At 35.2% G+C, this 11,249-nt stretch overlaps 1 protein-coding gene across 1 annotated transcript in view; it reads left to right on the top strand.

The window, feature by feature from the left end:
• The window catches only part of Xrcc4 (X-ray repair cross complementing 4), a 208,004-nt gene that overhangs the window by 95,537 nt on the left and 101,218 nt on the right, over nt 1-11,249 (top strand). The window contains exons 5-6 of the mRNA XM_050119855.1: nt 1,202-1,354; nt 2,761-2,852. Coding sequence (XP_049975812.1) covers nt 1,202-1,354; nt 2,761-2,852 — 245 coding nt within the window. The remainder of the gene's footprint in view (nt 1-1,201; nt 1,355-2,760; nt 2,853-11,249) is intronic.

Below are 11,249 nucleotides of genomic sequence, written 5' to 3' on the forward strand. Positions count from 1 at the left end.
ATTGGGAACTCACCAAGGCCAGCTGGACTGGGTCTGAAAAAGCATGGGAGAAAACCGGACTCGCTGAACATAGTGGACAAGGACTACTGAGACCTCAGGAACAATGGCAATGGGTTTTTGATCCTACTGCACATATTGGCTTTGTGGGAGCCTAGGCAGTTTCGTGGATGCTCACCTCACTAGACCTGGATGGAGGTGGGTGGTCCTTGGACTTCCCACAGGGCAGGGAACCCTGATTGCTCTTGGGGCTGACGAGGGAGGGGGACTTGATTGGGAGAGTGGGAGGGATTTGGGAGTCGGCGGTGTGGAAGAGACAGAAATCTTTAATAAATAAATATATAAATTAATAAAAAACAATAAATTAAAAAAGAAATAGGCAAAACTAGACTATATTTAAAAGAATACTGTCAATGAAAGTATTTGCGTTTAAGTTTGTAAGTAGAAATTTATTCATAACCTGCTTATGTACACAGCAGGTATATACCTTCTCCCTATAGCTTGCGTTATTAAAGAAATGAAATCTCTTGAGCATTAAGGCAGTCCAGGGAGTACTATAATTTATAATTACTAGACAATTTTATTTCTTTTTTCTTACATATCTGAAACTGAAATATATGTACTTTTTTGACAAATTCATAATTTTTTTATTGTCTTCTTTGAAATATCAAGAGGCATAATTCAATTCATTACATTTGTGTTTCTATTTATATTTAGGTGTGCGCATGCATGTGTGGTGGGTTATAAAGACACAAGATCAATTATGTTCTTGTAGAACAAGTCATAGTCTGAACATTGACAAAAAATTAGGAGTATTTGCTTTAATATAAAATATGTTAGGTGCTGCTATATAATAGTATTTATATACTAAGGAAACTGTATATTATTTGAATTTCTCATGAAAATATTCTTTTCTAAATAAGCTACATATAGATAAATTATTATGTTTTGACACTTAGTTTAAAATTTTTTATTTCTATCCATTTTCATTATTCTTTCATTTAGAACATTAATTACAAATATTAGTAATTTCCAATTTATTTGATTTTCTTCTAGTACATTTAATTTTTTGAAATTATGTGTAAAAATGAACTTAGTTGTTTTTGCTTTCAAGTTTTCTTGAAATTGTGAGAATGAGATTGGATAAATTAATGATGTGGAATCTCCATGACTTATGATTTGTTCACTTGATTGATTTTTTTAGATTTGAGAAATGTGTGAATGCCAAGGAAGTCTTGGAGGCTGATCTGTATCAAAGATTTATCTTGGTGCTGAATGAGAAGAAAACAAAGATCCGAAGCTTGCATAAATTGTTAAATGAAGTCCAGCAGCTGGAAAAGAACGCGAAACCTGAAAGGTACATCCGTGTGCTCTTAGACTCAAGTATAAATGTATGGAGTCTGGCTTTACAAACTGAGGGCAAGGCAGATGCCAGTTTTTAGTAATCCGGTTGTTTTTGTTTTGTTGTAGTCTGGCTTTAGATATTCTATCGCAGGTGAATGCACTCTCTACAGAGTTTCTATTGACATCATGGTGTCGTTTAAAGTGCATCATTCAGTCATGATCTATAAAACTGTTATCTTGGGGTAGTTTGAAAGAAAGTGGCCCCCAAAGGAGTGGCACTATTCGGATGTGTGACTTTGTTGGAGTTGGTGTGGTTTTGCTGGAGAAAGTATGTCACTGTGGAAGTTGGCTTTGCGGGTTCATATATGTTCAAGCCATGCCCGGAGAGACAGTCCATTTCCTATTGCCTTCTGATCAAGATGTAGTCCGCACTGTGTCTTCCTGCATACCTCCAGTCCCCACCGTAACGGTAATGGACTGAACCTCTGAAACTGTAAATGAGCCACCTCAGTTAAATGTCTTCCTTTGTAAGACTTGCCGTGCTCATAGTGTCTCTTCACAGCAATAAAATGCCTGACTCAGACTGGGTTTAATTTACTTATTTAACTCTTAGACTTTATGAACTAAGAAATATATCATTTAACAAAACTTTTCACCTCCTCCAAGGTTTAAGTTGGTTGAATGTCTGTAGTCTTTACATCTCAGCAATGTTAACTTTAAATCCAGCTAATGAATGCTAAATTCCATGGGGCACTTATGTTGTCTGATAAACGTATGTTATTATTTTTGTCATTGTCAAGCTTTTTTTCTGTCTGAAACAATCTATAAACTTGATTTCTAAGGAAAAAATTCATAGATTGCAAGTGGCTAGTATAGATTTGGATAATTTTACGTGTTTTTAGTTATTAAGTCATATAGAAAAGATTCAGTTGCATTGAATCTGAAATGAAGCATAGCTTTTGAATATCACAGTATAAAGAAAGTAATGTTTAATTTCAGACTTTCCTAAGTCGGGTACTGGTCTGGCACTGAGGGCTACATGCCTATGGTCTGAACAGCTATATAAGCACGCTCTTCTTCATTTGGGGGCAGTTTAATGAAATGTGGAGCTGCTGCCAGGTTTTTACAATGCTAAGCAGTGGCCCACAGAGATAACTTGGTGGAATAATGTTTGACAGAATAAAATGTGATAAAAATAATTACTAATAGTGAGCATTAAACAAGAGTTTGCTAATTAAAACAAAACCTTTCTCTTTTATGGTAGCTGTGAAATGATTTTATCTAAATCACATAATCCTCTCTATTTCTGTCTGATCAGAACCTTTTTTTCAGGAATATTTTCTATTTGCTTATTGGTAAAGTAGATAGTTAGCCAGGGGTGAACTGATAATTTCCTATTCTGCTTTTCTGTGTTTCCAGGGAAACTGCATGTTCTGAAAAAGCAGCTGACCCAGATGAAATTTATGATGGAAGTACCGATGAAGAAAGTGGAGCTTCCATGCTGGCTGCAGGTAAGAGGTCATCCTTATCTATGTAAGATGTCACTTGGGCTTACTACTATAATAACCAAAAACATTTATGGAAAAGGTTTTATGAAAAACTGATCAAATGTTTTTTGCCTAAAACTTTAAAATTTAACATTAAAATTAATATTTACCGTAGACTGTAGCAGTTAGCAATAGCAAGGCAAATCAATCAAGCATAAGTAAACTGGGGCTGTGTTTTCATTGTTAAGTGAGGATGCATACACTAGAGAATGCAAGACCTTGTTAAGTATCAACAGCTCAGAACTGGCTGCCTTTCATCTCAGATTTTACAGAGCTAGGGCTCCGGGTAGAGTCTGGTGAAGTTGAAGTCTTCCTCCTCATGAAAAAGCTTACTATCTTTTAAAAAGGGGAATAGAGGACAGAGATAAAAGATGTCTATGTGGGGCATTTTTCAGGCATTTTTGAAAATCTTCCTTGACTTTTGCCTGTATATTATGATTTCAGATTTTGTGATCTTTTTTGGTTTCCTTTCTGTTTGTGTGCGTGTATTTCTGTGCTTCTTCGTTTTCGTTTTGTTGTTCTAGTTTGTTTATTTGCCTGTCTGTTTACCAAAGAGAGACTAAAAGTTGCAGTTGAATGGATGGATAGGTAAGGAAGATCTTGGTAGAGATGGAGAAGGGAAAACCTGATCAGAATATATCACAAAAAAATCATTTTAAATTAAGAAAATCCGACAAAAAAGGACAGAAACAGAAAGAGAAAATGTACCTTGGCTTTACTATGTAAGCCTTATTCAGTCCTGTGAATTAAGGTCCCCACAGTTATTCAATCCTATGTTACTTTTTAGTGTTATATAGATTTTGGGGGATACAGAAGTAGAGAACCTCTGAACTCATGTAACACTAGGAAAGTTTGACTTAAACCTGATGTAAGTCCATTCTTTAGAAAAGATGTATATTTTAAAATATAGTATTTTTATTCTTCAAGAATTTCATGTAGGTATACAATGAGGTTTGATAGTATTAAGTCTCAACTCCTTGTCCTAACTACTCCAAACCCATTCATTACTCCTCCCTCAACTGTTGTGAGAAGCAGTCTGCGTCCTGCCACCTGGCTAGCTTTACCTGAAATAATTACACAGAAATTGTATTCTTTTAAATACTACCTGGCCCATTAGTTATAATCTCTTATTGGCTAGCTCTTACATATTGATCTAGCCCATTTCTAATATCCCTGTAACACCACGAGGTGTCTTACCAGGGGAGATCTTAACCTGTGTCTCTGTCCAGTAGGAGAATCATGACAACTGCCTGACTCGGCTTTCCTTCTCCCAGCATTCTGTTCAGTCTACTCCACCTACCTAATTTTCTGTCCTATTAAAGGGCCAAGGCAGTCTCTTTATTTAACCAATGAAATTAACACAAAACAGAAGACTCTCCCCCATCACCCAACTTAATGTTTTGTGTTTGGTCAGTTTTCATCATCCCACTGAGTCCAATTTGTGGTGTGTGTGTGTGTGTGTGTGTGTGTGTGTGTGTGTGTGTGTGCATGCCTGTATTTATAGTTATATGTACCCAATGGTTCTTTGTCAACTTACTAGGGCCCATATGATTGAGGGAAACTGACTCGTTCCAGAAGCCATTGACCACAGCTCCTTGTCTAGGAGTGGGGATTTTGTATAGGGAGTTGCAGCTGCTGTGAGTTCATGAGCACAGTGATCCTGTAATCCAGGAGACACTGGTCTGCTCCAGTCCTTCCCAATTTATAATCCTCCAGTTCCATTTTTCTTAGGTGACCTGAGCATTTAAGGAAGGGGTTCTGATCTGTACAGCCTGTATGTGACTATGAAATCCACATTCACTTTATTCTCTGCACTCTGACCAGCTGTGGGAACCCGAACAGAACATTTCAGTGAGATGGATGGGATAAGGTAGAGCAGAAATTAAGGGAATCGGAGATGAGACCAGGAACATAAAGAAACCTAAATTTCCAGAGAAAAGGAGGCATAAACTAGCAGTTAGAGGGAGAAGTGAAGAAAGGGGAGAGTTGTTTTTATTTAGAAGACAATAGGTTTGTTTACTGATGGGAACAGATGAACTTATGAATTGGTTTATCCAAGACTCTGAAGGTTTGCACAATGACAGTTAGTTGGGAAAATGAATGAACAAATCTCTAGAAAAGTAGTCAAGGTCAATTGTGATTGAGACATATTAAAGTAGTTAATTGATAAATCAAATTTTATTTAGATCACGTTATAACACTAATGCATTTTCGAACATGAGAATATTTTAACATTTAGAGGAAATAATTTCTTTACATTTTCCCTATTTAGGCAATTTTTATAGTTTTAATTAATATGTAACTACTTCATTTTCCCCCTAACCTTTCCTCTTTCTACGACTTCCCAAGGTTCTTCCCTCTAACTTCTTTGATGCTGCATCTCATTCTCAGATTGATTGCCTCTTTTTCCCCAGTTAGTTTTGCATCTGTCTATTCATTGTGTGTATTGATATGTATACAAAAATATAAAGACACAACCATCTGAGTCTGTTTTTGTTATGTTTTCATAACTATTTCAGATGTAAGTAAAGTGCAAAAAAGAGAAAACCTATGTACTTTCCATTTTAACCTTTACAAAATTTTTAATAATTGCAGTGGACTTTGATTTTGTTCTTAAATATAAATAACATATCTCACCAACGCATGTAGAGGATGAAAATTATCAAAGAGAAATACGTTATTAAATCTGTATACATGAGATTAGTGCCTTTTATGTGTTAAACTTATTCTTAGCAAAGCTTGAGAATAATTGTACTGATTTAAATTTGGCAATATTTCCCTTTTAATTTCCTATTTTTCTTTTGTTTTATGTGTCATTTATATAACTCCCACCTAACTATATATTTAACATGTAAGCCTCTGGTTCTTTTTAAATTTTTAGCTTTTTGGTCTTAATAAGCATGAATCTCGAATCTGAAACTGTTGATGTTGAGCCACAAAGTTGATTCCACGGATCTGAGAAGAAACATTGTATGTAAGATAACAGAATGTACCTCTGTAGATTACAAGCTTCTAAAAAGAGCTGTTTTGCAGTCTGTAATATAGCTTATTCCATGGTGCATGCCACAGTCATTTAGATTCAGGCCTCATGCTCTCAGTGCTATGACTGGGAGCTCAAGTCTAAACTGACCCTTCTTCTTGAACGTCTAGCATTTTAGTGGAGAACCAAGCTTCTCTGCAATGTATGAAAATGTGTCGCTGCTGTAGCTTTTACTGTTTCAGCTATGCCCACCTACCCTCTAGTAAAACAGGTGGGTGAAGAGTCAGTGAGGATTACTAGACTTACTGTGTCTTCAGAAAGCCATTTCTAAAAGTGTTTGAATATGTAATTTGATAGTAATTCTATTATGGGATTTATGTTATTAGTTATTAAGATTTCTACTGTTCTCATGAGTTGTTTACATGATGCCCTGATCCTTTGTGGTGACTGAGGTTCACTGAGGTGAAGATCCTTCCTAATTCAAACATGTTTGTTCACATTTATTCAAGAGAATTTTTTTGTTTTGAGGCAGAGTATGTCTATATGATCCTGACTGTCCTGGAATTCACTGTGTAGATAAAGCTTACCTCAAACTCACAGGATTACCTCCTTCTGCTTCTTTAGTGCTGGGATTAAATGTGGGTGCCAGCATACTCTTGCAAGACCTTTTTTTAAATGTATTTATCCACAAATAGGATTTGGATATTGGTGTTTGAAAGAAATGTGTATGCAAGGGTATTCTTCATTCCCCCTGCTTCAAAGTGTTTTTGTTTTTCAGTTATAACTTGACAGGTTATTACAAATACTATGAACCACCCTTCTCTGCAGGAAATTGTTTTTGTGCCCAAACTGAGGATAACTACTTTGTTTAGTTTAGTGAGTACTAGACCCTTGCAAAGTGATACTAAGCTATAAGGGCCCAAGTTTCAGATATAAGTAATGGAATGGACATTTTTTATTCTGAACTCTTTAATATTATTTCAGAACTGTGTTGATGCTATAATAGTATAGCTGCTGCATGTTAAAATAAATTTAATTAGATATGAACACTGTAAGAATTTTAACCATTTAAAGCACTTCAGATCTTAGTATGGCTTAAAAAGCTAACAAATATTTACTAGAAAGCTAGATTTATTTCAGAGTGATTAGCTTTTTCTTTGAAACATTTTATGTTTAAATATCATATGTTTAATCACCCCTAATTAGCCATGATATAAAAAATTATGTGTAAGAATATTGGTTTTAATAAATAGTTATTCTATTTGAATAATCATTTTACTCACGGAAAATGGCATTATTTCTTAACATTGGAGAATATTTGAATTAGCCTTACTAAAAAATCAAATACAAAAATACTAATATAAAATGTTTTGCTTTTCATTCAGTGCAGAATAAAACAGCAAGTTATTAAAAACAAATAAAGAAGCTTTCTGTCCATTTCTCTGCATAATTATTTGCCCAAAATTTAGCATATTATTTTAATTAATCATGCTTCTTTACCAACAGCAAGGTCCCTGTATAATTGCTGTCAGTCATTTGGGTTTCTACTTAGTTGCTAGGCTTCCTGGAAGGAAGTGTGGTTATAAAATAGCCTTTTTAAATAAATGAATGGCCATGCCAGGCAGTAGATGAATATTGATACAGCTGATTTTAAAAATAGAACAGAATCTAAAATTTCTAAGTATCAAAGGGCTTGTTGCTTTGAACAGTGAATCTCCACTTACACAGGGGAGAGCAACATGTACTGCCAAAGAGATTACTCGGAGCATTAACCTTAGAACGAAAACTATGGTCTTAATCTTATCCAGCATTCTTATCATAGATTTATTTATTTAAGAATTCTAAATGGAAAGCTTGATTTATCAAAAACTGTCTTTGTGCTGAAAAGACATTTTGGGTTGTTTCACAGCCATAGTGGGATTTTACATGTAAGCATTATTGCCAGGAGCAACATTATATACACTTTTCCAAAGGGAATGGAGTCCTAGGAAGGTCAGTACATTACCTTGGCCACATAGAAGAATTTTGTAATTGCCTTATAAAACAGTAAATTAGCTACATTTGTAACATATGGTTGAAGTATAAAACACTTGGAATTCCCTAAGAATGAAAACCGAACCATTGGCAGGAGGATATTGAGGACACCTAGTTCCGAGAGAGATCCTGTGTGTTGAAATTTGCCCTAGAGACTGTCTTCATCATAAGTTGTGCCAGTCAGACTTCATGTAGCTTCAACAGAAATTTTAGATATACATGTTTCTAATGACATCTTTGCTATTTCTTTAGATTACTTTTAAAAATACCTTTTAATTTAATTCATGGCCTTTTTGGAATTACTGTTATTATAAACATAGGTATGTTTGTTTATATTATGATATATTGAATAAAGACAAATGAAATGACTATGTAAATATAAACTGGTGAACCTTTTTACTGTTGTTTATATTTATATTTAAAAATGATCACTTGGTATTGTCAATTAAGGTTCATCCCCTTTGGGGGAGGGGCTGTCCCTCTCTTAGCATTTCTTAATTATCTGCATCTCTTCATGTAAAAGCTAAGAGAGAGACAACCATGATTCCCCCCGCCCCTTGAGATTTCTTTATCCACATTGGCGTGGCAACTGGTGTTGTTATTCATGTAAAGTAGACATATTGTTTTGACATCTTGTGTGCAGCTTACCTGTCACATGTAGACAACACAATTTCCAAACAAAGGTACTTGTCCCTTGGTCCTCACAGTGTTCCTGCCCCTGTTTCCATGATGTTCCCTGAGTCTTAGATGCTAGATTGTGCTATAGGAGTTTGACTTCCAGACAGCTATTTTAATTTTTTTGCATGTTCTTGGAGGAACAATGAAATTGTGTTTAACATGTCTCTGAGTATAGATAGTTAAAAATGCTGGCATCTCCTTTCTTTTCAATGCAAGAGTGGATCTAAAATTTATGAAACAAAAACATTTTTGAACATCCATAAAGGGTAGGCAGGAACACAAGCACTGCTTATACTTGAAAGACTAATAAAGTGTGGGTAGTAACTGGCCATCTGTTGCATTTTTATCCACGACTGCCATACTTGCTCTGTGCCCCTTTTGTGAACTTAGTGTGGGATTCTCATGGGACCTGGCAGACCAGAAGGGTTGGCAACTAATTTACATGGGACCAAAAAGGCTCAATTGATCTTCCCAGAGGTTGAGATCCACATCTGGTGGCATTTCTTGCTGGAAGTAATGATCTTGGCAGTGGGGAATAAATGAGTTTTCAACAAAACCAGACATGCAAAGAGACAGGAAACCATGATCTATACCCAGTCGGGGAGAGTGAGGAAAGAGTCAATAGAAGCTTTCAGATTTACCCCAGATGTGGAATATAGTAGAAAAAGACTTCAAAGCACACTTAAAATATTTTAAGAAAACATGCATAAAGAATTAAAAATGAGCATGATAATACGTTAACATGAAAAGATTCTTACCAAGGAGATAGAAGTTATTATTTAATAAGTACAAAATGGACTCTGGAGTTGCTGAGTACGTCAGCTAAATTGACAGGTCCATGAGGGCAGCCCAACAGGTGATTCAAGATAGCAGGAGAGAGTCGGCAGGCTTGAACGTGGATGAATAGCATGTAATCTATGAGAATAAAGAACAAAATATACCAAAGAAAGATTCTCAAATGCCTTTGGAATAGCCTCAAGTGTGTTGATAAAAGTCTATATAAATTCATGAGGAGCAAATCATAGAAATTAGGAAAGTGCTTGAAGAAATAATAACCAAGATATTTAAGATTTTATCAGAAACAGTAAATATTCAAAGTACCTAAACTCCAAGTAAAGTACAGAGATGCATAATGAGACACTTAATCCTAGTCTGAAAGTCAGGGGTAGACGAAAGAAAATCATTCTGACAGCCACTGCCCACCCCAGTGCCTGCTACCTGTGCAGAGTCGCTGGTGTTGTTAGTTCTCATCTGAAGCACGGTTTGCATAGAGTGAGGCCAGAAGAAAAATAATGGCATTAACCGAGTGATGAAAGTAAAGAGAAAAATGTGAATTTGTAATTTTATATCCAGTAAAGTGTCTTTCTAAATGAAGAAAAAGTAAAACCATACTTATTTTCAGTTTCTTAGGCTTAACCCACATTACACCCAATTGTACACACGCATATGTACACCACACACTAGCATCCACATGAGAGGAAACACATGGTTCTTATCGTTCCAAGTCATGCTTATTGTCATACTTTCCAGTTTCACCCAGCTTTTGTGTACATTACAAAACTTCATTTTTATAGTCGAGTAAAATTCTAATGTGTATATGTAACTTTATACTAAAGACAAGAACAAGATGGAAGGTGTGGGTATTGTGGAGCTGTACAAAAGAAACCTGAGACAGGAAAGTACAAGAGAGACCAAGGAATAAGCAAGAGTGAGCAGGAGAGGAGTGAGGGAAGGAAAGACAAGGAGGAGGAGAATTCACTAGAAAAACAGTATTTGAAAATGTTAATCACTATACTTGACACTGTGTATGCCAATTTTAAAATCAAATCATATTTATAGTATAAGACAGTCATTGGCAACATACCTTATCAGGAACACTAAAGGAATCCTTCATGCTGAGATGAAATAAACACAAATTGTAGTAGGGGTTACAGAAAGAAATTAAATCACCAAAGCATTAAGTATATCAAACAATATAAATACTATATATGTTGAGAGAATATAATACTCAATAACTTGCTATCCTTGACTGAAGATTGTACAGTAAAGCAAATGTAACACCATGTGTGGGGCTTAAACATAGATACAACAAACAGACAAAGATTCCTATTTTACCAGCAGTCTAGAGTACATCTATAGCTAAAAATAAGAAATTGTAATTTAAAATATGCAATTTGTAATTTAAAATATTTCCATGAAGAAATTTCTGGGCTCTGATGGCATTCTAGCTGTTTTAAAATTTGGTTGTTTTAAAGAAGATGGAACATTCTCTGAAAATTTGTTTCAGAAAATAGAGAGGTTAGTACTTCCAAAACATTCTGTGAGGCTGATATTAGCATAATATAAAGTCACAAATAATAGAAAAAGTTAAGGAGTAATATCTTTCTTAACTAAAGCAACAAAAACTTTAATCAAAATATTAGCAAAGTGAAAACAGAAACAGGAAATACACATCACAGAAAACGGATTTTTATGTTTGTGATGACAAAATAGTTTACACCTAAAATTCACCAATTTACCATCAGATTTCAATATACATTCCTCCTCCAGAGAGAGAGAGAGAGAGAGAGAGAGAGAGAGAGAGAGAGAGAGAGAGAGAGAGAGAGGGGAGGAAACAGAGCAACACATGGCTTTAAATGGGATGTCTTTGTTAAATCAACAAAATGGGA

Source organism: Alexandromys fortis, unplaced genomic scaffold (genome assembly GCF_014885135.2).
Source record: "Alexandromys fortis isolate MF-2015 unplaced genomic scaffold, M_Fortis_MF-2015_v1.1 scaffold_132, whole genome shotgun sequence".
NCBI lineage: Eukaryota > Metazoa > Chordata > Mammalia > Rodentia > Cricetidae > Alexandromys > Alexandromys fortis.